Source organism: Chelonoidis abingdonii, chromosome 3 (assembly GCF_003597395.2).
Source record: "Chelonoidis abingdonii isolate Lonesome George chromosome 3, CheloAbing_2.0, whole genome shotgun sequence".
Classification (NCBI taxonomy): Eukaryota; Metazoa; Chordata; order Testudines; family Testudinidae; genus Chelonoidis; species Chelonoidis abingdonii.
The window spans coordinates 60,622,763-60,650,257 of record NC_133771.1 but is presented as its reverse complement, the minus strand read 5'-3'; the positions used below and the strand labels follow the sequence as shown (position 1 = coordinate 60,650,257).

Genomic DNA, 27,495 nt, shown 5'->3' with positions numbered 1-27,495 from the left:
AAAGTGACATTATTAAGGGCACAAGAGCAAACTATCCCTCTGTGTAGAAAAGATAGCAAGTATGGCAAGAGACCACTCTGGCTTAACCAGAAGATCTTCAATGATCTAAAAATCAAAAAAGAGTCTTACAAAAAGTGGAAACTAGGTCAAATTACAAAGGATGAACGTAAACAAATAATACAAATATTAGAAAGGCCAAGGCACAAAACGAGATCAAATTAGCTACAGACATAAAGGGTAACAAGAAAACATTCTACAAATACATTAGAAGCAAGAGGACAGGGTAGACCCATTACTCAATGAGGCAGGAAAAGCAATAACAGAAAATGTGGAAATGGCAGAAGTGCTAAATAACTTCTTTGTTTCAGTTTTTACCAGGAAGATTGGTGGTGATTGGACATCTAACTTAGTGAATGCCAATGAAAATGAGGTAGGATCGGAGGCTAAAATAGGAAAAGAACAAGTTAAAAATTACTTAGACCTGTTAGATTTCTCAAGTCACCAGGGCCTGATAAAATGCACCCTAGAATACTCAAGGAGCTGACTGAGGAGATATCTGAGCCATTAGTGATTATCTTTGAAAAGTCATGGAAGATGAGAGAGATTCCAGAAGACTGGAAAAGGGTAAATATCGTGCCAATCTAGAAAAGGGGAAATAAGGGACAACCCAAGAATTACAGACCACTCGTCTTAACTTCTGTATCTGGAAAGCTAATGGAGCAAATAATTAAGCAAACAATTTGCAAACATCTAGAAGATAATAAGGTGATAAGTTACAGTCAGTATGGATTTGTTAAGAATAAATCATGTCAAACCAACCTGATAGCTTTCTTTCACAGGGTAACAAGCCTCGTGGATAGGGGGGAAGTGGTAGACGTGGTATATTTTGACTTTAGTAACACTTTTTATACTGTCTCACATGACCTTCTCATAAATAAACTAGGGAAATGCAACCTAGATGGAGCTACGATAAGTGCAAAACTGGTTGGAAAACCGTTCCCAGAGAATAGTTATCAGTGGTTCACAGTCATGCTGGAAGGGCATAACAAGTGGGGCCTCGCAGGGATCAGTTCTGGGTCCGGTTCTGTTCAATATCTTCATCAATGATTTAAATAATGGCATAAAGAGTACACTTATAAAATTTGTGGATGATACCAAGCTGGGAGGGGTTGTAAGTGCTTTGGAGGACAGGACTGTAATTCAAAATGATCTGGACAAACTGGAGAAATGGCCAGAAGTAAATAGGATGAAATTCAATAAGGACAAATGCAAAGTACTCCACTTAGGAAGGAACAATCAGTTGCACACATACAAAATGGGAAATGACTGTCTAGGAAGGAGTACTGCAGAAAGGGATCCGGGGATCATAGTGGTCCACAAGCTAAATATGAGTCAAGAGTGTACATGCGCACACACACAGTCTTACATCTTCCTACACTGTTCTTAACAGGAGCAATGCCTGTTATTCAGACATCTGAGTAGGTAAACCTCTATTAAGAAAAAAAATCCAATTATCCCTGGAAACAATGTCTTTACATTTTCTAGATTTCTACTTTTTTCAATTCTGTATGTTTTCAAATGTAAGGCCCCTTCTTCATCTCATCCAATGTTGCAGTGGTTAGTCTAAAAAAGTAAAAATTTACCTTATCAAGATACTGACCTTACTGCAATAAATCAAGATCATCATATCAACATTGCTTATGAAAGGAATAAAATCATATTAGAAATGAGTGATCTATACATTAAGGAACAAAATTCCATAATCAAAAATATTATCTACTTTTTTGTTATGCATCCATCTATTATGTGGGCCCTGTCACATAATATCTGAGGGTCTTGCAAATAAGAGTGACTTTGTCCTCACAACACCCAGTGAAACATGGAAGTGTTGTCTGAATTTTTACAGATGAGGAACTGAGGCACAGTGACTCTCCTAAGATTACAAAGAAAGTCTGTGGCAAAGCCAGGAACTGAAGCCAGCTCCTCCTGAGTCCTAGCCCATCATCTTAACCATAACATTTTCCTCTCTTGACAGGAAATTTCTACTGAAAACCAAATTCTAATCTGTGCAAAATTCTGCTTAGTACCTAATCTTTTACTTAATTTGATTGAAGAAGGTCAGCTAATTGCAATGTGACCACAGAGTGATTATTTCTGGTTCTCAGCATAGATCAGTTAGAAAACAATGGGAATATGTGGGGAATTCAAAGAACACTCGTGCTACTATTGATCCACTTTCATTACTTACTTCCGAATTTTTCTTCAATTAAATTAGTGACAGATCTCTCACAGATTTCAATGGGAACAGGATCAGGCCTTTATGGAGCTGTCTACACATTCAAATCTAAGTTGTACACGGACTATGTTATAAAACAATAGTCCCCATCTGTGTTATAAGAGGGTCTAGTCTTGCCTTGTAATTGGGACCGAAACATGTTACTAAATTGTGATACACAATTGTCTATAATATAATGCAGTAATATGTTTATAACACAGTTTAGTAATGTGTATGCAAGCAAGACTATTCCACTTTATAGTACAGTTGGGAGATTATTTATGATAGGCTGTGATGGGGTGTACCAACCCCGCACTGGGCCTCCGGGGACAGACCAATCATTGTGGGTCCAGGTGGCCATGTCCCCTTTCCCCTGCTACACATGCTCCAGATGAAGAAGCCAGATAAAAGGAGGCTGCCCAGCTGAGTCAAGGAGTGGGAGGGCAACGGAGGAGGAAGGATGTACCATGCCGGTTCCTGTGATGCTCCTGGCATAAAGCCCGAATACCCGGACTACGCTCCAGGCTACTCACTGACTGCGGATACTGCCGGGGAAGCCAAGCTGCTGCCCACTGAGGAAGCTGCTGCCTGTTCTATGTTCCAGCCAGAGGGTAGTAAGGCCTACCGACTGTTTGTTTGTTTTGCCCCACCCAAGGGCTGTAGAATGATTGATATTTTGCCTTGCCCAGAAGGCTAATTCCCCCAGGGCAACTGCCTGCCCCAGCCAGGAGGCTGCAGGGCCATAGACTGGCTGGTTGCTTTGCCCCGTCCTGGGGCTGCAATCGCTTACTGCTTTGCCCCTCCAGGGGGCTAATTCCCCATGTGTTGCAGCCTGCCCCACCTAGGAGACTGCAGGACTCTAGACTGGTTGTTCATTTTGCCCCAGCCAGGAGGCTCCAGAGCTCCAGACTGTTTGTTTTCCCTGCCCAAAGGCTATGGGCTATTTGTCTAAGTGACCCTGCCAGGGGCCAGGACCCACTTGGCCAAAATCACCTGCTTAACGGGGGGACCCCCACGTGATGGGGTGCACCAACTCCCGAATCGGGCTGACGGGGACACCGTAGCTTAACACAGGGCACCCTGTTGCATAAGCATATTATTTTAGAAACACTGATAGACTTATTATAATGTGATCCAACAAACACAATAAATTTGCCATTAAGGGCCATAAAAGTTAGTAGATTAAAGATAATTTCCCCTTTGTTATTAAAATTATGAAATATAGATTTAATATACATTCTCTCCTCCCTTCTTTCAAAAGACCAATTACATGATTTTCACAAGTCTGATTCCAGCAATCTAAGAAGCCCAATTTCAAAGGTCATGGTTGAACTCATCCCCCATTACAACATTACAAAACGCCTTGCACATTCTCTTTATATACCAGATGGAAGTCCAGTTTTGAAAATAAAGTCATGCAATATTTTAGTACTTATATACATTTAAAGTCAAGACCTTGTTTGAGGGACCCTAATAATCTGGATGGACTGTTTGGAAACCAGACCATGAATCTGCCAAAAGAATGATTTTGATGTAACTAAATATACGTTAGTTAATGTAACTAAAACTAATCAAGGCACACTATAGTTTAAATGTGAGAAACCCTGTAGTGGACAACTATAGAATAACCTGTCCAGAGGGAAAGTTTCTTCCTAATCTCCGTGAGTTAGTGGTTGGCATGAACTCTGAAGCAGGAGGTTTATATCCATTCATTTTTAAAATATTGTCCTAAATAATGGGACTATGAATGTTCTTGTGATCCATATAAGCATTCAGTCATTTTACAAATCCTGCTAGGTTCTTGGGCTCAATATATATTGTTGCATTGAGTTCTATATTGTTTCTTTTATCAGTTTTAAATGTGTTGAATATCAATTTCATTGAGCATCTGCTTGTTCTTTGTTATGAACACTGAAAACACAACTTTATAAAACTGGTACCTCCTTCATAACATCTGCATCCTGTGTGTATTGACTCATATGGGCTGATTTTAGTGACAAAAGTTTTTAGTACTTTTTTCCTATTAGCAGTGCACAATTTATATCCATTAGAGAGAGAGACAGAGAAATGGATAACATTTTCATGTAAATCAACATATTTGTTCACTAAATTCTATACAGTTACACCTTTGTAAACTTATTAAAGACAATGAGTATGAAGCAGTATCACAAAGGCATAATTTTAGAATAATGTTGTTGCATGGTCATAGCTAATGGCTTAATTTGGCCTGAAGAACCTTTATTAGCGGTGGTGGCCATGAGAAGGGAAAAAACTTAATTTGACTGAATTGTATTTGTTTATTCTCCCTTCTGAAACATAAATTCAGGTCCTGAAGTCTTTACTCAGGCAAATCTGCTTCTGATATCAATGGGAGTTTTGCCAGAAGTAAGTACTTAAGTATTGTGCTTCCTTATATTTCAAAAATTAAATTTTCTCTTTACTGAGCTCCTGGACAAAATGAGAAAAACAAACATTCACCTAAGACCAATAAATATGTATTTTTAAAAGATACAGCGTGAATTCTCCTGATTCTTTTTTTAAAATAAAAAGAAGTCTTCATGAGGTAAAACCAGAATAACTCAGCTGATCTGTGATGGGCAAAGGAAAAACCCCACCTAATATATGCCACCCATTAGAATTTAAACATGGGTTCAGCCACATGACTCATAACCACAGACTTTCTTGCAGAGAAACACATTCCAAAAGCCAAGTCTTCAAAAGCATCCAGGTTTTAATGGCAGCTGCTTATATGCATCTGTGGGTAGAATTTGAGCTCAAGCAACTTAGAAGTTCTCTCAGTGTTGTGTTTGTTCTACCTTTAGAGTGAAAACCCTTTTTTCTTAATATCTCCAGAGTTCTTATCAGCTGAAAAGTAGTTTATGCAGTTGCTGACACACAGACGTTCCCCTGGCCTCCTAGTTTTCACAGCCACAGAGGCTTCAGAAGTTCCAGGCAATAAGCAAATAAATATTTTTCTTCTCTTTGGAACTGCCGAGCACAGTGTTTTAGCATTCTGGCCCACTTCACTACAGCTGGAAGCCTGCCATTCTCCTTGGTTGCCATATATGGGAGGAACTTCAGGGAGTCCTTCAAAGTACTTGACATGTGAGTGGGCAGCCTCTTTTCTGATTCACTGATCTATTCCTCTCTCTCTCTCTCACCAACCGGAGTTGGTCCAATAAAAGATGTTACCTCACCCACCTTGCCTTTCTGTTGATATATTCCTGACATTAGCCATGGAACTCTATTAAGAGCAGTATATGCTTATCTACAGCAAGCCTGCTTTGAGTGATAACTGAGGCAGGTTTTAGAATAATACATATATTTAACTAACACCATGAAATAATTTATAAAGTAAACGACTGTAATGTAGCCTAGCTCTGTCTTCTGTCTCCATCCTTGCGACTCATTCCTGTCTCTGTATGTGAGTGACTCCTTGTAAGTTGACAGATAGCATAGCACTGCCCAGAGTCAGCAAGGACAGTGCTTCTCTGTCACATGCCCAAATACATCCATTATTATAATAACTGCTATGTATGTAGCACCTTTTACAAGAATTTCAAACGCCTTTATAAACATTAATTAATTAAGCCTCATTATACACCCACTTTACATATGTTTTACCTGAAATACAAGGTGGTAAGTGATTCATTGAGGGTCACATCAAATCAGCGTCACATCAAGTAAGGAGCAGAAACTACAGTGGAGCCTTGTCCACACTAAGGAATTAAAACAACAAGTCCTTACTGTTACTAATACCATTTCATCTGCACTGGTGTTGGCAGTCTGAGAGCCCTACTGCAGATGGCTCCCTGGCTCCAGCACCTATTTTCAGCACTATGTTGATTAGCCTCATTAACCAGGTTTAACTGATTTGACCCTGGCAATACATCCACACAATGATCAGAAGCATTGCTAACAATGCTGCAGCTGAACTGGTGTTAGCAAAAGGGAATAATTTTTGTAGAAGTTCTCTAATGTACCCATTGCTTAGGAGTTCTTATTACCAGGACCATTACCCTACTATCCACTATCCAATGTTCCCTCCTACCATAAGGAATACAACTGAAAATGTTAACTTCAAATTTTTCCGAAACAAAACCATAAATAAACCATCTACAGTATTAGGTCACATTTAGATTCTGATGATAGCATAATGATCTTGTTAGGAACTTAACACAGCCAAGTTTGAGACTTTACTTTTAAGTGTTAACGTGAGCTGCCTTGCCAGGAAGGTTTTCCCACAATCTCACTGCTCTAACAGTAATCCCTTCAAACTCCAGCCAAATTTCATCCAGAATGAGCTAACGACTTTCTCAATTGAGATTATGATTCAAAAGTTCTTCTTTATGCTAGTATGTTGTTAAAACATGTATTACACATTTTTTCGGAGCTTTGCTTGGGGACAAAATTTTATTTAATTAACAACATTCTGCAGACGAAGTTAACAACAATCCCACAGCCACTGCTCTGGTATGAAACTGCAATAGAATTTTGCTGCAGACACATTCGATGGCTTTATTTCTGGCTTTAAAAGATTAGTGTGATTTCTTCAAGGGCTTGAACATTTTAGGTCAGATTCTTACCAGGTGTAAATCAGCATATTTCCAATAAAGCTATGCCAGTTTTATACCAGTTGAAGACCTGGCCCTTTATGCAACTATGGAGTATGACTAGAGCTATCAGCATTTTCAGTGGCCAAATCTTAAATCTCTTACTCAATCAAATCTCATATTGAAGCCAAGGAAAGCTCTGTAAAAGTAATAATGACTAAAAACTGAGGACCTCGTGCTGTAAACAGAGTGGAAACAAAACTCACAGACACCCAAACCTCTAAGGCAAAACAGTGCACATTACCATAGGTAGTGGGCCTGATTCTCCAGTGCCTTGCACCTGGTGCAGTCACTTATACCTATACAAAAGTTATATAAAATGCTACCATGCTGATGTACACAACATACAAATGAGGCTATGAAAAATCAGGCCCATTGTCTTCAGAAAGCAGTACAAGATCCCCCTCTCTTCCATGAGTTCTGAGACATCAGCATTCAGGAGAGCCCCTGGCAGCATGTTCGCACACCAGCTGATACAAGATGGCAGGAAGGTTGGGGGCAAGGTGGAGGGGTGGCAATATGGAACAAAGGGGTCTCCATGCAGCTGTCCTTTACTGCTGGCAGCTTTTAACACTCCGTAGGGCAGAATGGGGTGGGCAACCTTCTTGTTCTTAGGAGGAGAAATAGGGGGAACCTCATGGAGTTTCTGTTAAGAGCTGATGGAAAGTCATTTTTAGTGCACTTCAACAGGTTTTATTGGTCTATGACAAATGCAGAGAGTGAACGGGTGAGCTAAGCACTCTGATTACTTAGAAGGCAACTAGTTCCCCAGAGAAAGATGAGAGAAATAATTACATAATCAGGCTGGTGGGCTGGGTAGGATAACGAGCAAATTAGCCTGTCAGCACAAAACTGACAAAGAGGCACAAGACGTGCCAATAGGAAGAGCAGGGGGAACAGGGCTATCTGAGCTCTGTCACACAGAAGCCTCACGGAAGGAAGACCTCTGTTCCCCTCAGGTCCTGATGGAGGGCCAAAATAAATGGTATTGTGAATGTACAACTAAGGGAATCTGCACAGTTTCCACGGGGCAAGAAGACAGGAGCAGAGGTGCAACCTGCTACATGGTCTTATAGAATCCCCAGGAGCCTATGTTACCTATTCTTGAGCCCCAACTACTGGCACTAGAGCTGGTTGGGAATTTTCTGTCAGAATGATTTTCTAACAGAAAATGCAGTTTCGGTTAAATCAAAATTTTCCATGTTTCATTTCAGCTCTGGTCAGCATTAAACTCCATTTCCCTCTGGTGTCACATTGCTTCATGGGAGTTGTAGTTCAGGACTCCATTATCTCCTATATGCCTGGCTCCCTGGCCAGACTAGCTCTCCCAGGATACATCAGTCTTTCCTCTGAGTGGTGTGCTGCATGGCCTGGTGGGTGCATCATGAGTACCTGGTCAATAGGGAAAATAGGGACAACAGGTAACCCAAACTACAGCTCTCATGAGGCAATGCACGACAATAGGACACTACAGTTTAGTGTTGAACTAATTTGAAACAAAGCATTTTAGGTCAGTTAACAAATGGAAGCAAAACATTTTTATTTGGGACAAACTATTTTGTTTTGACTGAAAATGCTGAAGGAAAACATTTCATCATTTCTGAATGCAATTTTTTTTAATTTTTTGTTCCATGAAAAATTTTAATATTTTAACTTTTCGTCCCAATTTGTGATGAACACAAATGTTGAAATATCAACATTTCCCATGAGATGGAAATTCCCATTTTTGCTCGCCTCTAACTGGCACCTTATACAGAGGCAATGTGTAACTCCTGATAGTGGGGAGGCATGTGACTATTCTACATGTTGGCTCTGGATCTAGAACAGAGCTTTTCCAGCTGTCGGGTGTGCCCTTGCCCCAGGAGGAGTGTTCAGGTGGGTGAGCGACACCAAATGGCTTGGACGAGCCCCATCCAGTGGGGCTCTAGCAGAGAGCACCACTTCCATCCCAATTCACCTTAGAAGCTGTTCCTAAATGGAAGGCAGGGCAAGTTCGATGCAGTGCGAGACCCTGAGCAGAGCCCCCACTGTAGGAGTGGGAGAGTAGCCTCTGCCTTGGGAAAAGGCACAGGGCTTTCAGCCCAGGGCAGTCTGTAAAGTAGGCAGTGAGAAGTGCCGGCACTCCAGCAGCAGGGAAGGAGAAGCAGCCCCATGTAGCTGTGGGGGGACTCTGCCCACAGCCAGGCACCCTGCTGCTCCTTCCCTCCTTGCACTGCACGGACACATGGTGAGAGCCGCCATCTCACTGCTGGGCATCAAGTACTTGCCCACCCCCACTGCCCTATGGGGCAGAGTCTCCAGAAATTGGTGACCTCATGTGCCCCCCCCCAACATGTTGCCTCTGCCATATTAGTTACCTATTTACATATACACAGATATAGAACACTCCTGTAACTATTTTGTCTCGCCTAAAGGAGGGCATGGCACCCTCATTAAAGACTTTGTGATTTGGCCCAATGGAACCGAACTTCAACTAGTATGAATCAGTGTACCACCATTGAAGTGAATAGCTAATCTAGATATCAGCAAAGAATTGGCCTTATATTCATGTTAATTTGGAAGGGGTTGCTAAAAATAGTCTCTCCCCTCAACTTTCCCTAACAGCTGTCCTCATCTGTTCTTTATTCTGTTAGGGAAAGATAAACATAGGATGCTTGCAGGTTGAAATGATTGAAATTACTTCATTTCTTTCTTTTGGCAGCTGTGTTTACATATTCTTGTTCAGGACATATTTACAAGTTTTTTCTTCAGCATAATAGATGAAAATCCTTTTTCCTGAACAGCATGTTTCAAAGCAGCTTAATACCAGAGAAACCAAGAAAATTTGTTCTGCAAAGTTCTCCTGGTTTTTGTATTTCCACAAAACCTATATTACTGTTATTGTTACCTTGTTGAAAGAATCCTCATCAGTTGCTATGACATATCTCCTATAAAGATTCCACAGCGCAAACAAAGAGCAGGGGCTAAAATAGTCACAAAAAGGAAAATAATTTTCCATTGTGAAAGAAAACCTAGAAAATTATTTTTGATATGTTGATTTTGTAGTTTTATTTAAAGTATGTTAAAATTCTTATCCTATATAGTAACTGAAATAGTACCAGGCTTATACAACATAACTATAATATTGTGTTTTCTGCCACTGAGATTAAGTCATGGAAGAATTAACACCGTGGACCCAAGCCCCAGAGGCTCTGCAAGGATATAGATATGGATATGGATAAAGACTTTTAATATGGAGACCATATCTTTAATATTTTTAATTAAATAAATTCTACAAGGAATTGTGTGATTATGAGAGACTTTAATTTCAAAAGGTATAGATTGAAGGACAGGTGCTACTAATAATGGCAGCGCCCAGATATTCCTGGATGTGATAGCTGACTGATTTTTTCACCAAATACAGTAGTCACCAACCAACAAGAGGTGATGCTATTTTAGATTTAGTATTGGTAAGTAGCGAGGACCTCATAGAATAACTGGTTATAGAGGACAGCCTTGGTTCGAGTGATCATGAGCTAATTCATTTAAACTACATGGAAGGATAAAGTAACAAAGGTCTGCAACTAGAGTCCTTGATTTCAAAAGAGCAAACTTTAAAAAATTAAGGGGATTAGTCAGGGAAATGGAGTGGCTGAAGAACTCAAGGATCTGAATGTGAAGGAGGCTTGGAATTATTTTAAGTCAAAGTAGCAGAAGCTATCTGAAGCCTGCATCTCAAACAAGAGGAAAAAAATTGTAGGGAAGAGTTGGAGAACAAACTGAATGAGCAAGCCTCTCCAACGGGTGGGTTATTAAGAGAAAGCAGAAAGCCTACAAGGAATGAAAGGAAGATAGGAAGGATCAGCAAAGGAAAGCTGCCTCCTGGAAGTCAGAAAGTGTAGGGAAAAGGTAAGTATTTCCAAAAGTCAACTAAAATTGGACCTTGCAAGGGAAATTAAAACCAATAGTAAAAGTTTTGATAGCCATGTAAATAAAAAGAAAACAAGGAAAGAAGTGGGACCGCTAAGCACTGAGGATGGGGTTAAGATGAAAAATCATCAAGGAATGGCCCAATGCCTACATGAATATTTTGGCTTAGTTTTTAATAAGTGTAATGAGGAGTTTGGGGGTACAAGCAGAGTGACTAATGGAAATGAGGATATCAAAGTAGAAATTACCACATCCAAAGTGAAAGTCAAACTCAAATAGCTTAATGGGACGAAACTGGGGGAGGAGAGGGGAGGAGAGAGGCAGATAATCTCCATCCAAGAATATTAAAGGAACTGGCACATGAAATTGCAAGCCCAATACCAAGGATTTTTAAGGAATCCATAAACTCAGGGGTCATACCCTATGACTTGAGAATCGCTAATATAGTGCCAATTTTTTAAGAAAGGGAAAAGAACTGATCTTGGAAACTACAGGCCTGTTAGTTTGACCTCAACTGTATACAAAATATTGGAACAAAATTTTGAAAGAGAAAGTAGTTAAGGATTTAGAGGTAAACAATAATTGGGATAAATACAGCATGGTTTTACAAAAGTTAGAAATTGCCAGACCAACCTGATCTCTTTCTGTGAGAAAATAATTGATTTTTTTAGACTAAGGAAATGCAGTAGATCTAATCTACCTATATTTCAGTAAGGCATTCAATACAGATCCATATGGGAAATTATTAGTTAAAATGGAGAAGCTGGGGAATAATATGAGAATTGAAAGGTGGATAAGGAACTGGTTAAGGGGGATATTACAGCAGGTCACGTTGAAAGGTAAACTATCAGGCTGGAGGGTGGTTACAAGTGGAGTTCCTCAGGAATCGGTCTTCGGACCAATCTTATTTAACATTTTAATCCATGACCTTGGCACAAAAGTGTGCTAATAAAATTTGTGAATGACACAAAGTTGGGAGGTATTGCCAATACAGAAGAGGACTGAAATATCATACAAGAAGATCAGTATGACCTTGAAAACTGGAGTAATAGAAATTTGATTAAATTTAACAGTGCAAAGTGCAAGGTCATGCACTTAGGGACTAACAAGAAGAAATTTTGCTATAAGGTGGGGACTTATCAGTTGGAAATGACAGAGGAGGAGAAAGACCTGGATGTATTGGTTGATCACGGGATAACTATGAACTGCTAATGTGACGCAGCCGTGAAAAAATGTTAATGCATGAGGCAAAATATTTCTAGTAGGGACAGGGAAGTATTAATAACATTATACAAGGCACTGGTGAGACCTCACCTGGAATACTGTGTGCAATTCTGGCCTCCCATATTTAAGAAAGATTAATTCAAACTGGAACAAGTACAGAGAAGGGCAACAAGGATGATCAGAGAAATGAAAAATCTCAAAGATCTTTGCTTGTTAAGCCTAACCAAAAGAAGGCTGAGGGGAGATATGATTGCTCTCTATGAATATATCAGAGGGATAAATACCAGGGAGGGAGAACATGTATTTAATTTAAACACTAATGTGGAAACAAGAACAAATGGATATAAAGCCACCAACAAGTTTAGGCTTGAAAGTAGACAAAGGTTTCTGACCATCAGAGGAGTGAAGTTCTGGAATAGCTTTCCAAGGGGAGTAGTGCGAGCAAAAAAACTAACTGGTTTCAAGACTGAGCTTGATAAGTTTATGGAGGGGATGGTCTGATGAGATGCCTATAATGGCATATGACCAATCTTTGACTGCTAGGAGCAAACATCCTCAGTGGCCAGGGATGGGACCCTAGATGGAGAGGGAGCTGAATTACTACAGAGAATTCTTTCCCTGGCTGCCTAGTGCCTCTTCCTTCAAACTCTTCCCTCCTGCCACCTGTGCTCCTCCCTCCAAGTTCCATGCAGGTTGCTGCAGGATTGGCCCTTCCTGTGCATTACTTTCCTCTAAATCCATGTCTCACTGAAATAATGGAACTATCAATTTACAGAGAATGGCCTACAGGCACTGGAAACAGTAGTTTCTTGACACCAGACGTAGATTATGGATCTCACTCCTGCGAGAGATAAGAATCACCAGAGCTCTCGTTACTTTCAAACCTGGGTGCAAAACTCACTTCCTTGACTCACTTTTCCCTCAATGACTAGACAAACATGGGCAAACTTGAACTCAGGCCTTATCTCCAAAGATTTCAGGCACTGGTGACCAGCCATCAGTTTAGCTACACTAGTGTGAACCCTTAGCATAGACAGGGAAAGCTGCTATTTGTTCTTGAAACTGGAATAAAGTGCACTAGTATAAATTGCAGCTTAGCCTGTCCATGATTTGCTCTGGTGCAGCTACACAGGTGGCTGGCCACTGATGGCTGTAATGGGTATATTTCCAGTATAGACAAGTCAACTCACTCCTTAAACTCACTCACTTAAAAAAACAAAGTATCCAAATATTTATTCAAGTTCCTCTTAAGGGTGGTGAAGCAAGAGTGTTTTCTTTTGTATCAGTCTTGTTTAATTATTTGGGAGGCACTCAGACACTACAGAGGTGATGCCATATAATAATCTAGAGACGGTTTAAAAAATTACTGGGAATCTCTTACACAGGTCAACAAAGACTAAGCAATTTCCTGCCCACAGGAAATAAGCACCTGTCACACAACAGCATGACCTATTCACAGTATATCTGTACCAAATGGGAAATGGGAGGAAGCAGTTAGAGATAGCCATCATATACCACATTTCCCCATGCAAATGCTTAATCTAAGATGGAATGCATCATGGCTGAATCAGCACCATCTCCTGATATGCACACTTTAACCCAACTGAATAGGTCACATGGATGCCTCCACAAGTAAGGAGCCAATGGCAGTAGGGCATAGAAGTCATCCATGCTTCCAAATGCTGGATGTGGTTCTAGGAGTCTCACAAAGGCAGCAAGGACACCCATGTTTGTTTGGAGTTCCCTCGGTTTTCTGATGACTTGCTAGCTGTCTAGGTATTTCTATAGCGCCTAATACTTCAGGATATAAGTGGAGGGATGTGTCTCCTGCCTGTTTTGACCAACCGCTAATCCTGTATGTACCTCCAGGGGAAATACAAAGTGAAATTAATCTCAAGAAGTCACAGATTTTTCCATTGCAATATTGAGACATGCTGGCAAAATCCCTATGCATCTCTTGAGGCAGTGCAAATGCACTCTGCTTCCAAGTAGTGTGTTTCTCAATAGACAGTAAAAGCAACTCTACATTTAGCACATGGTTGCAGAACCAGCTGCACAGCCTGTGTATGCTGCCTAGGGGATATCTTCATGAGTCAGATAAAAAAGGAGGAGGGTTAGGCAGAAAAGAAGTTGCGGTTCCACATTCACGGCCAGAACAAATGAGGGTGTAGCAGAAGTAGCAGGGATTAGCAGTAACTACTCCAGTCTCAGAGGATGAACAACAGGTTAGAAACAGAGTTGGCTTCAGAATTCTGCTATTTTCTCTCTCATTCGACAGAGCCATGAAGGACATCACACCGGACAGTGATGGGATCCATTCTCACCTCATCTGCATGGGCCAATGGCCAGTTTACTAGAATCAAACAGCTCAACTGCAGCAGCTGAGTCAAAATGCCCAAGGCTGTGAACACGCTGGGCCTGAAATATACAGTGTGGTTGATGTCAACCCAGTGTGAGAAGCGTAGTCATTGCAGTGGGTATTGTGTGTTCACCAAGAGTGGGTGTGGAGATGGTGATGCTGGTCACAGAGCTACCGGAAAGCCCTATATATGAGTGCTGTATAACAGCCATTATCATGCTACTGGTTGTGCCACATCATCATCCCTTCTGCCATAGCTGAATTCCTCTATATTCAGTTCCCTCTCAATAGTCTGAGACAATGTCCTAGTAACACTTGCAGGACTACATAACTGTTACCAAAGGTGTATATTAGGCCAGGGAGTGAGGATAGGTTGCCAGCCTGGACAGAGTCATGTGTGATTGGATACTTATCAGTCATATACAGGTCTCTTCCACTTGAAGCCCCAGACATCACCTTCTTAAGAATATACAGCTGTTGGCAGACAGTGGAAGTGAACAGACCTACACTCTTACCTCCTTGAAGGGAGAACTGTGGGAGGTTCAGCTGTCTGGGACTTCTGACTATTGGGACTCTTCCAGACTTGCTGAGGGCACAAGACCTCTGGACAATCAGAAAATGTGAGATTTACCTTGGATTTATTTTGTTTACTGTTCACCCTTTCTCCTTGGAGAGAAGGGGTCTGGCAGGAAGCAAACCAGGGAAGTAGTAGTGCAGCACCTTGGGAGTGCATTAACTGTGTAATTATTGCAGCTGCTCAGTGCTGGAGTACACCAGCCCCTTAGGTGCCAGTAGCATGCCAGGCATACCATGACTTGGAGGCAAGCATTGCAGGTGCTTCAGCAGCTAGGCCTTGTAGGCAGCTAGCCCTGGTGGGTCCCAATAACCACTCAGACTTATGACTAAGAGGAAGGTTATTTTACCAGGACTGGCAAGAAATGTTGCAAATACCGTAGATACAGAGGTTTAAACAGTTATAGTTCAAAGTGAGCAATAGTGGTTCTTGTTTGAGCCCCTGGGTCAGTCCAGTCGAGGGTTAGGTCTCTTCAGGCCTGGTGCCTGGAGTGCCCTCTCCAATCTAGTCTCTGTTCAAACAGGGGCTTGCAGGTTTCCAGGCTAGACTCTGATACTGTCTCTTACTTGGGTCCCTCAGTCTGCACTGACTAAGGGAAGATTAAAAAAACTGGTATGTTTAGTCATGAGAAAAGAAAACTGAGAAGGAGACCTAATAACAGGTTTCAAAGATGTTAAAGGTTGTTAAAAGAGGACAATGATCAATTGTTCTCCATGCCCACAGAAGGCTGGATAATAACTAATGGGCTGTAGCAAGAGAGATTAAGATATTAAGGTATTAAGAAAAAAATTCTAACTAAAAGAGTAGTTAAGCTCTGGAACAGGTTACCAAAGGAGGTTGGGGAATCCCCATTACTGCAAGTTTTAAGAATAGGTTAGAGCTTAAACATCTGTCAGGGATGGTCTAGGTGTACTTGGTCCTGCCTCAGCACCAGGGGCTGGACTAGATTATCTCTCAAGGTCCCTTCCTACCCTGCTTTTCTATGATTCTAAGCTACTTGCCTTTTGTTCATGACTGCATGGCAGAAGTTATCTAATTGCACTGCACAGTTGGAGTACTGCACAGGAATGTTACCCCTGTCTTTCTGCAAAAAAATCATCAGGGTCCATTATCATTTAGCTTTAGGGTGTTCAACAACTGTACAGTCCCACAGTACTTTTTTTTCTTAAAATGCTGGAAGTACTTCTCGCCTGTTCTATTTTTGTTTTAAACCACAAACACTCAGAGAACTGAGGCTGTATGAGTCTCACGTCACCCTACCCAGCTGCAGTTGCCTCACAATTTCATAGCAACCACATTTCAGATTTTCAAGTATATCCTCTACAACCATCAATGAGTCACTTAGCACAGCTGAAGATTATTAGCTATACTGAAAAGAAACAGTGTGAAATGTTTATGTTAACACAAGGGATTCAGCATATCTCGTATTTTCATCCTTAGTAAATTGTTCTTTTACAGCTTACAATTCATCAGTGTTTTCCACTGTTTCCCATCAAAGGCATATTATTAAGTATGCAAAACAACTTCTGGCAAAAACAATTTTTCCAGTATTGACATGGATGATCACTGTACTTGTCTGAGCTTGCTAGTCATTCTCACGGCCTCTGTCATGTTTAGCAAATATTTGTTTGAAAGATCATTCTTACAGCTCTCTAGTTCAAAGTTAATTCTATTAACAGTTGTTTCTTTCAGCTCTCCAGTTCAAAGTTAATTCTATTAACAGTAGTTCCTTTCACTACAGAGGAGATGTACAATCAATGCATATAAATTAATTTACTATTCCAAGAAATTTACAGTTAACGCATACAAATAATGAAAGCTATTTTCAACCAGATTATAAGAATGGCCATAGTGGATCAGACCAGTAGTCCATCTAGCCCAGTGTCCTGTCTTCCAACAGTTAGTCGGTGCCAGATGCTCCAGAGGGAAATAACAGGACAGGTCAATTTATTCAGTGATCCATCCCTTATCATCATCGTATCCCAGCTTCTGGCAGTCAGAGGTTTAGGGACACCCAAAATATGGGGTTGCATCCCTGACCATCTTGGCTAATGTCATCCAATGGACCTGTCCTCTGTGAACTTATCTAATCCATTTTTTAACCCAGTTATACTTTTGGCCTTCACAACATCCCTTGGCAACAAGTTCCACAGGTTGGCTATGTGTTGTGTGAAGTACTTCCTTTTGTTTGTTTTAAACCTATTGCCTATTAATTTCATTTGGCGATCCCCTTGTTCTTGTGTCATGCGAAGAAGTAAATAACACCTATTCACTTTCTCCACACATCATAATTTTATAAACCTCTATCATATCCCCCATCAGTCATCTCTTTTTTAAGATGAACAGTCCCAGTCTTTTTAACCTCTCCCCATAGAGAAGCTGTTCCCGTTTTTGTTGCCCTTCTCTGTACTTTTTACAATTCTAATATATCTTTTTTAAGATGGGACAACCAGACGTGCGTGTAGTATTCAATGTGAGGACATACCATGGATTTATACAGTGGCATTTTGATATTTTCTGTCTTATTAACTATACCTTTCCTAATGGTTCCTAATATTGTTAGCTTTTTTGACTGCCACTGCATTGAGCAGATGTTTTCAAAGAACTATCCACAATGACTAGTTCTTGAGCTGTAACATCTAATTTAGATGCCCCAGTATTTTGTATGCTCCTTGGTTGATAAAGCAGCTCTAATTCATTTTGGCTTAAACAAATAAAAGTTAATCTAAGTCATATTTTATGAATCAAAATGTTTTTCCAGTTTCCTTAAATTCTAACATATGTTATTACAAGTAAAAGTATCTTTAAAACCCAGCAGAGGTGAAAATGTCATCAAAGTCCCTCCTTCTGGCCCAGCTGGTCAGGACACTTCTTAGGGTCAGAATGACAAAGGCCCATGGTCCCATGAAATGGTGAGAGTGCAGGCACAATGGGGAAGCTTATTCCAGTAGGCAATTTTTTCCCTCAAAGTCTCTTTCTTTACGGACCCAATAAAGCGGTTTGACTCACTGCAGGTGCACCTCCTTTTGGCTGGGTCTAGGAATTAGCTTTCGCCCCACCTGTACCACCTTCTGTCCATCACTCATACTGTAGCCCCTCTCTCTCTATAACTCAGGGTGCTCCATCTTCATAACTCAGTCCTCCAGCCAGGTCACTATATAGTCTCCCCCATTCTGGGGTAACAAAGTCCCATGGGACAAGCTGTCCATATGCCATCTCAAACAACCTTCTATTCCAACTCCAAGTCCTGTGCCAGTGGCTGGTAGAGGAACCCAGGTCCACTCACTATTCCGGGATCCAACCTAGAGACACTATGACAATTAATATAGGTCTTCTTAGTCTCAGACCCTATTGCTCTTTCTCTGGGCTCCTTCCTACCCCATCTCTCTATCTCACTGCCTATCTCTGAATTTTCCACCAGAGCTTCCTCTAGTCCCTGTGGCTTCTTCATCACTAATCCTCTTGTCAAATTCCCTGGTCCAGGACTGGACCCATAGCTTATTCTCCCCCTGCATTTCCTCCTTGACTCTAGCCAACCCCCTTTTCCCCTAGGGGGTATCCGCAGATCTCCTTGTGCTCTCACTTCCTGGCTTTATACTCCTATCTCAACTTCTCCCCCAGCTGGGCTTCATCTGCCATTAAAACTTATCAAGCCCTGGCTTTACTCCAGGTGCAGCATATAAAGTTAACTGGCCTCTTCTGGCCCATATTAACCTGCTCAAAACTTGTGTGGGGTGGACCACCCCATCATAGACCCAAAAGGAAGTGATGGGTTGAATAGCCCATTCTCTCATTATTTTGTCGACCAGTTAGGCCTCATTTCTGACACACCAATTTTGATTCATTGATTTCTGGTTCCACAATTTTCTTGTTTGCCAAGCATGATCTTAGCATGGTCCCTGAATATTGGTAGGCCTTTTTGTTTGGACTGATTCAGTCTGTCTCCCTTTCATAACTTCTCCAATCAACGTTTGTTATTATAGGCCAGAGGTCGGCAACTTTCGGCATGTGGCCCATCATGGTAATCCACTAGAGGGCTGCTTGACATTTTGTTTATGTTGACCCTCCATAGGCACAGCTCCCAGTGGCCGCAGTTCACCATTCCCGGCCAATGGAAGCTGTGAGAATGGCGAACCGCAGCCACTGGGAGCAGCGTGGGGCCATGCCTGCGGATTGTCAAAGTAAACAAAATGTCTTGTGGCCCGCCAGCGGATTCCCTTGACAGGCCGTGTGCCGAAGGTTGCCAATACCTGTTGTAGGCTATTGTGACCTCTTATTAACTTAGATGTTCTTATTACAGCTGAGCTCATAACTTGTAGGCCTGATTATCACAACAATTCTCATGCACTAAAACAGTGGTCCCCAAATTTTTTGTCTGGCGTATGCCAGACGAAGGACCATGGCGGTGATCAAGCATCTGCCGAAATGCTGCCGAATTTTGGCAGCATTTCGGTGGCAATGCCTCTCGATGTCAAGCGGCGTCGCCGAATTTCGGCAGCATTTTGGCGGATGCTCGATCGCCGGCCAGGACACGGGCGCATTTAGATGCTCCCGTGGGCGCCAAGGTGCCCATGGGCACCACGTTGGGGACGCCTGCACTAGAACATGTTACAATGTTTGGATGGCAAACACTGCAAGACAATGTTTTTGTTTCCAGTTGATTTTTTATTTTCTTTTTTATTTTCTTCTTCTTTAATTAGCATTTAATGGAAGCATTTCTGTTGAGCTTACATTTTGAAAAACTTATTTGGGCAGTAAAACTCATTAGGCACTGCTATTGTTAGCATTCCCCTGAGATTTTTTCCTCCAACTGCATTTGTAAGTAAGCTTGACAGGACTCAATTTCAATAAATTTTGCCTGATAAAGAAGCAAATAAATGTTAACTATGAGAAAGGATAAAGTTCTGCACGTAAGACTGGATTTATAGTCACTTTGAAATCACCCCAAATTCTCTTTTAACTTAAGCACTGGAACAACGGCAGTTGCTCATTATCTATGCATGACACAACTCCTGTCTTGACTAGACTTTCCAGATCTGATTTGAAGGTCTGATGGCATATCGTGAACTCATGTTCTCCTTGTAACATTCAGGTGGGCTGCCCAGCTTATTGGATAGCTTTTACAGCGAAGTATTACATGCTCTCCCTTTCTTCTTTGAAAACCAAAGCATGTTCCTGAAATACTGTAGCTATATGGTTTTACTTTACTCCATCAAGTGAGCTTTTTGCCAATTCAGCTGGATCTTTTTGATCCATCACTGGCCTCTCATGTATGGAAATAAAGAGCATAATTAGAGACATTGGAGCTCTCTGACCATGGAGTTTAACCTGCATGTCTATAGTCCCCATCATTGTCACTTGTTCTCCCGTGAATGTCAACAGATCAGTTCATGTAGATTAGAAGATACGCCTTTTCTGATATAAACAATACTGATGCTTCTATAGTCACTTCCATTCAACATGAAGGTTCTTCTAATAATGGAGTTACCCAGAACCTGTAGCAAGGCCCTAATGTCATGAGGATGTGCACGGTCATATCTTCTCCAGAGCTAATCTTTCTATATTCTTTTTAGTTTTACTGCAGAAAATGCAAGCTCTTTCTCTTCCCCTGTCCCAGGGGCATGTTTTTGTCCTGTTCACTGATATAAGTTTTTCCTCTAGCCATGTATTTCTACTTGCAGACATATTCAGTGTGTTCCTTTCTACCCCAATACCAGGAAGCTAGGTCTCCAAACAAAAGCAACACTTCTAAATAATCTCGCTTGCTGCATCAGTGTCTGATATTTTGCTTCTGGTACGTGAAGCCAGGCTCAGGTAATAAGCACTTCCGTATTGTCTCTCTGCATGGATCACAGCCAGCATGTCATCAGAATATGTCTGTTTCATTTGTTACATACTTAGTAAGCAAGGCAAAGATGTGAACCTAGTTATACTGCCACAGTATTTATCTCATGTCTCATCTCAAAAAACCCCAAAGGAATCAAAATTTTAATTATAACATATACCTCTACCCCAATATAACGCGACTCAATATAACACAAATTCAGATATAACACGGTAAAGAAGCATTCCAGGGGGGCGGGGCTGCACACTCCGGTGGATCAAAGCAAGTTCGATATAACACAGTTTCACCTATAACGCGGTAAGATTTTTTGGCTTCTGAGGATAGCATTATATTGGGGTAGAGGTGTATTTAAAATTGCAAACCTGTCAACCATTAGAGAATAGACAACTCTATTCTATTTCTTACATAAAGCAAGAATTATGTTAAATAAGGAACAAATTCTCATGCAAACTGAAGCCCTGATTAAGCAAAGTATTTAGAAATATGCTTATTAAATTAATGCTTAAAGTTAAGCATACGCTTAAGTACCTTGAGGCCCAAATCATTTGAGCACATTCTTAACTTTAAGCATGGGCTTATGTGCTTTGCTGAATAGGAAGTGATTAGTCACACGTTTAAAGTTAAGCACATGCTGAAGTTCCTTGCTGAACTGGGGCCTTCAGATTACATTGCACTGATGAATAGGTGGAGAACCCTCCCAGGTTATGGGATACATAATATGGTCAATAGCTTCAGGTATCCCACCAACACTTGTCCTGCCCATGGGTAGCATATCAACAGCTGCCAGCCTCACTAACACTGTAGGTAATAGCACCATAGAAACAGTATATCTCAAAATGATGTCACCACATCAGCTGGTTGGCAGGATCCCATGTGTCAACACCATTAACAGAAGCAACAATTTCAGGCCACTATATTCAGCCGTGACACAGTTTAACACAAGACTGTTTTGCTGTTCAGAGGGCAGTTAAAGAGTTTTAGTCTGATAGGTTATTTTATCTCTGAATCACAATAGTTCCATACTTATAGTTAAGGCCCTACAAATTTACAACCATGAAAGAAATGTCACAGACCGTGAAATTCAATCTCCCCCATGAAATCTGGCTATTGTGGAGGAGGCAGATCTATCGTTCACTGGGCTCCACCTGCAAGTCCTGGCCAGGCTGGGGAAGACCAGGACTTCCTCTTCCCCCAGCTGCAGGAAGCTCCACAGATGTGCTACCTTCAGAGCTAGGCAGCAGTCAGCAGTCGCAGAGCTTCCTGCTGCAGCTTCCAGCTTCCAATGTGCTGCCCTTACTTCTGTGCTGCCTCCAGAGCTGAGCTGAAAGCAAAGCAGTCACTGAGCTTCCTGCAGCAAGGGGAGGTTCCTTGTGTGGAGGAGGGGGTTTGACCCAGCCCCAGGAACGGCCCCTGCAGGGGAAGAGGAAGTCCTGTCCCAGCCCAGCCCAGTCTGGACTAGCAACTGGACCCCGGCGTACAGTAGGAGCCCCAGCATATGAGCATCCCCAGCCTGTGCCTCCCTAGCTCTGGGCCCAGTACTTGGGGGTTAAAAGGACCAGGGCAGACTGTGAGAGGGGACCATAGCATACCCTGACCATGGGGTCCTGGACGGTTGCCCACCTGTAAGACCGATCCTGCCCCCCCCTCAAAAGTGACAACCCCTCACACCCTGCAACCATCACTTCTGTGCTGGTCCCCCCACTAGCAGCAATGCAGAAGTAAGGATAGCAATCCCACAAGCCCCACCCTATTTCCCCCTTTTGGGTCAGAACCCCCCCAGTTACAACACTGTGAAATTTCAGATGTAAACATTTAAAAGCATGAAACTGACTATTTTTAAAATCCTATGATTTTGAAATTGACCAAAACGGACCATGAATTTGATAGGGCCCTACTTATAGTCTTCTGTGCTGCCAGGACAGAACTTCTCCAATTCCCAACAAGCCCTGCTGTGAGAGCAAAGAGCTTGGTACAGCTTGCTGGCTTCTGGCCCTGCCACTTTCTCAACCCTTTATCCCCAGTGCCTGGCTCTTTGCCTTTCCATGTATCAAACAGAAAATCAGGAAAAATATAAAATCTGACCAGAAATAGAGGTATATAAGCCAGGGTTAAAATTAAATAGACAATTTTTCAGTGTTGTGTTAAATCTTTTGCGCACTCCTCTATGTGGTATTTTTATAGATTCATAGATTCTAAGTCCAGAAGGGTCCATTGTGATCATCTAAGCTGATTTCCTGTTCATACAAGCCACATAACTTTCCCAAAATAATTTCTGTTTGAATTAGATCATTTTTAAATATATATATATATATGAATTGAGTTGCTATGAGTTGGGTTAAAACCTCATTGAAACTGATGGGTGTGAATGCACCCTTCATTTAAGATAGCTGCAAGAGACATTAAGGAGCCTCACCTAAAACAAGGCACAATGGAGTGTGCCCAGAAATTAGCATCATAAGTCTGGAGGGTTACACTGGACATTTTTTTACCAGAGATATTTTGTGGGTGGGTGGGTGAGTGAGTGGGTGTGGGTGGGTGGATGGTGTGGTCCTGGGAGAAGCCCTGTGTTCAGGGAAACAGGACTTTGTATAGTCTCTATAAATAAACAGAATTGCATCAAACAGATACCCATCATCAATTTCTCCTCCTAACTGGAACAACCTGCTAGACCCTGACCTATGGCTAGCTGTTCAGGTCAGAAGAGGTAACAATGTGTTGTCTGTTTAGAGCAGAGGTTGGCAACCTTTCAGCAGTGGTGTGCCAAGTCTTCACTTATTCACTCTAATGAAAGGTTTCACGTGCCAGTAATACATTGTAACATTTTTAGAAGGTCTCTTTCTATAAGTCTATAACTAAACTATTGTTGTATGTGAAGTAAATAAGGTTTTTAAAATGTTTAAGAAACTTAATTTAAAATTAAATTAAAATGGAGAGCCCCCCGGACCGGTGGCCAGGACCCAGGCAGTGTGAGTGCCACTGAAAATCAGCTCGTGTGCAGCCTTCGGCACGCATGCCATAGGTTGCCTACCCCTGGTTTAGAGCCTGAGTCTGAGCACTCACATCTCCCATTGACATTAGCACATTGCACAACCAGGTACTCATATTATAAGCTCTTCAGGGCAGGAACTTGTCTGATCATATGTCAGTAAATTACCTGGTGTCCCCTTAGGCATTAAACAAATGTAAACAATAAAAGCTCATACCAGGCAAGCTAGACTTGCTGTCAAGAGAAGCAGAGACAAAGGACGATAGGCTGGCAAGTTAAAAGAGAAAGGAAGGGAAGAAGAGAGCAGCTTTTACAATAAATGTGCATTCTGTTTTCCTTCCAGGAACAAAATAGAAAAGCATCTGAAGGGGCAATGTGAGCCAAAGAATATTCAGCCTCAGACAAAATGAGGAGGGGAAACAAGTTGCTGTACAAGTTGAAATGCAAAGTAGAAAGAGCTGAACTGTCTTAAAGATGTTCTGCATGTATCATCTGTTATCTCAGCACTTGCCAGGCATTTATTAAAATGGAATGGTTTACTGTGTTAATATAACTATACAGTGTTATACAAACATTTGTATCATGTCCAATAAATCTTTTCTAAAAGCCTTGTTAGCTGCACTTCCAACAATTTATAGTTCAATGAAGTCTCTAGTGAAGGTAGACAAATTCATACTTTAAATTGTGGCCTCATAAATCATTACTGCACACTTATACATTCCCTCAACTGATTTTTCCAGTGAAGAGTGGGGAGAAAATAGTCAGCCTCCTATTACCCAAACTGAAATATCCCATTTCTCATCATTATACTGTGCAGTTCTGTGTGATTATGTCATATGTCATATTACTCAGAATGGGTTGGTATCTATATCATATTGTAGTGTGTAGGAAATTTTCGAAATAAGAGGAGAATCAGTTACTATAATGAGGGAAATCAGGGCTATAGTTTTAAGCAAAATGAACTTGGAGAATGGATTGGATGATTTGGGGACTTCATAGTGGAATGGGGCCTTTCATGTTTGCGGCAGCTATTCTCATCCACCATCTCACTGAATGAGTTTGGGTGTTCAGCCTATTTTCTAATGATTATGTGCCCTGCTCTACATCTTCAAGGTCCTGAGCCAAAGACCACTGAAATAAATGGGAGCTTTTCCACTGACTTCAATTAACTTTCAGATCTGGGCCCAAAGGTGGACAATTATAATGTAACAATAATAACGCTCTTTTGGAGCAGATCGAAGGTATGAAGCACCTCAGTGCTCCAGCTATTCCTAGCTGCCAGACTTGCCAGTATGGGCTATAGCCACCTCAGACTACTCTAAACTTACAACATAAACAGGAGCAGTCGTCAGCCAGCACTAGAATTCAGGGGTCACAAAGGTGGCCTTCACCCCTTGAGCCGTGCAGCTTGGACTCTGGGCCATAGCCTCAAAACAAAAAGAAACCTTCTCACTCTACTCTTCTGACTGTTAGCCACCTCATTATGTGATCAGGGCAGCCTCGTACCCACACTGGCCCCCACACTTTTTCTCAGTCTGCCTAATATATATAAAGCAATGGGGCTTTGTTGTTTTATGAGTGGCTTTGACACTTCACATGCTCCTGCCTGGTTTCTGAATCCTCCCAGTAAACATAAGAAAGAGAGGGGGTTTCTGCAGGGACGTCCTTACCCATATGCAAAGTACGCAGCCACATAAGGCACCAGGAAACTTGGGGTACCAAATTTCCTGGTGCCCTGCACAACTGCGTGCTGCTCCAGCCCCTTCCCGCCTCTTCCCCAGGCCGCTCACCCCTACCCTGCCCCAGCCTCATCTATTCCTGCCCCTGCTCCACCCCACTTCCGCCCCCACTCCACTCTTTTCCCAAAGCCCCCACGCTGCTCCATCACCACCCTACCTCTTTCTACCACTGTTCCGCCCCAGACCTACCTCTTCCCTCCCCCTAAGGAGTGCAGCAGGGCTGGGCCTGCACTCACTGGCAGTGGGAAGTGCAGAGACCAGGCTCCCAGCCGCACCACCGGTCAGTGCTGGGGGGAGGTTCCCTCCTCCCCCGCAAGCCAACCCCCCCATGAAGGCCTGGGGCCAGCTACCCCACCTTCACGGAGGCTTGGGGCCCCAAACACACACCCCATGGGGGGGCTGCATAGGGCTCCAGAATAGCTCGGGATGGCCCTAGGTTTCTATATTGGACTCATGTGGCCCCAGTGTCCAGAGTCCTTTTAAGATCCAGACAGCTACCATATCATATGACACTCCCCTACTACACATATTATTTTCAAAGTGCTTATAATGAGTTAATGGGCACACACACATACAAACCACTAACTATTCAGCAAACAGTTCCACCTTTAACTATATTTAGATGGAAATAGAATTTTTCTTCTTTGATTGACCATACTTGGTAAAACAAGTCCAATAAAATTCATGTTTTAATGTATTTTTAACAGCTCTGATATTTCGGGGAGGAGGGGAAGGATAATCTTCATTTAAATCTCTCCAGGCCATGATTCTCAACCAGGGGTGTATGTATCCATGTGGTTACGCAGAGATCTTCCAGGGGGTACAACAACTCATCAGATATTTGCCAAGTTTTACAACAGGCTACATAAAAAGCACTAGCAATGTCAGTACAAACTAAAATGTCATATAGACAAAATGAGAAAGTAAGCAATTTTGCAATAATATTCAGTAATACACTTATAATTTTTTGTCTGATTTTGTAAGAAAGTAGTTTTTAAGTGAGGTGAAACTTGGGATATGCAAGAAAAATCAGCTTCCTGAAAGGGGTACAGTAGTCTGGAAAGGTTGAGATCCACTGCTCTAGGCTGTTCCTGCCAACTCACCTTTTTCAAAGAGAACTTCCCCATGTAGCACGATATCATTCCCTCTGAGCACTTCACCTCTCACTGTGACTTGCAGAGGACTGTCTGTCAGCAGAGCTACCCCAATTGTCACATTTGCACCAGGCCTAATGTTCCGGGGACCTGTCACCAGAAACGTGGGTCTGGAAAACATAAAAGGGGAAGAGGAATAAATCAAATCTTGTTTTAGAAAAGGCAATAACTGTGTTGGTGACAAATTCTGTATTTCTGCTGTTACCCACACACCCTAGTGTGCTTATGTACCAATGCTAGAAATTTAAATACAGTAATAAGATGGCTGAACTAGAATGCCTCGTATTAAATGAGGATATTGATATAACAGGCATCACAGAAACTTGGGGGAATGAGGATAGTCAATGGGACACAGTAACACCAGGGTTCAGAAGGTCAGAACAGGTCATGCTGGTGGGGGAGTGGCACTATATGTGAAAGAAAGCGTAGAATCAAATGAACTAAAAATCTTCAATGAACCAAACTGTACCATAGAATCTCTATGGATAGCAATTCCATGCTTGAATAATAAGAATATGGCAGTAGGGACGTATTACCAACCACCTGACCAGTGACTGTGAAATGCTCAGGGAGATTAGAGAGGCTATTAAAATAAAAAACTCCATAATAATGGGGAATTTCAACTATCCCCATATTGACTGGGTACATATCACCTCAGGACGGGATGCAGAGATAAAGTTTCTTGACACCTTAAATGACAGCTTCTTCGAGCAGCTAATTCTGGAACCCATAAGAGGAGAGGAAATTCTTGATTTAGTCCTAAGTGAAGCACAGGATCTGGTCCAAGAGGTGAATATAGCTGGACCGCTTGGTTATA

At 41.9% G+C, this 27,495-nt stretch overlaps 1 protein-coding gene across 3 annotated transcripts in view; it reads right to left on the bottom strand.

Annotated features, from left to right (window-relative positions):
- CD109 (CD109 molecule) overlaps positions 1-27,495 on the bottom strand; it is a 133,322-nt gene that overhangs the window by 100,584 nt on the left and 5,243 nt on the right. For all 3 annotated transcript variants that reach the window (XR_012655499.1, XM_032764088.2, XM_075063804.1), the window contains exon 2: positions 26,628-26,788. Coding sequence is in view for 2 of the 3 variants with exons in the window: in XM_032764088.2 (XP_032619979.1) it covers positions 26,628-26,788 (161 nt within the window). In the remaining variant the exon portion in view is untranslated. The remainder of the gene's footprint in view (positions 1-26,627; positions 26,789-27,495) is intronic.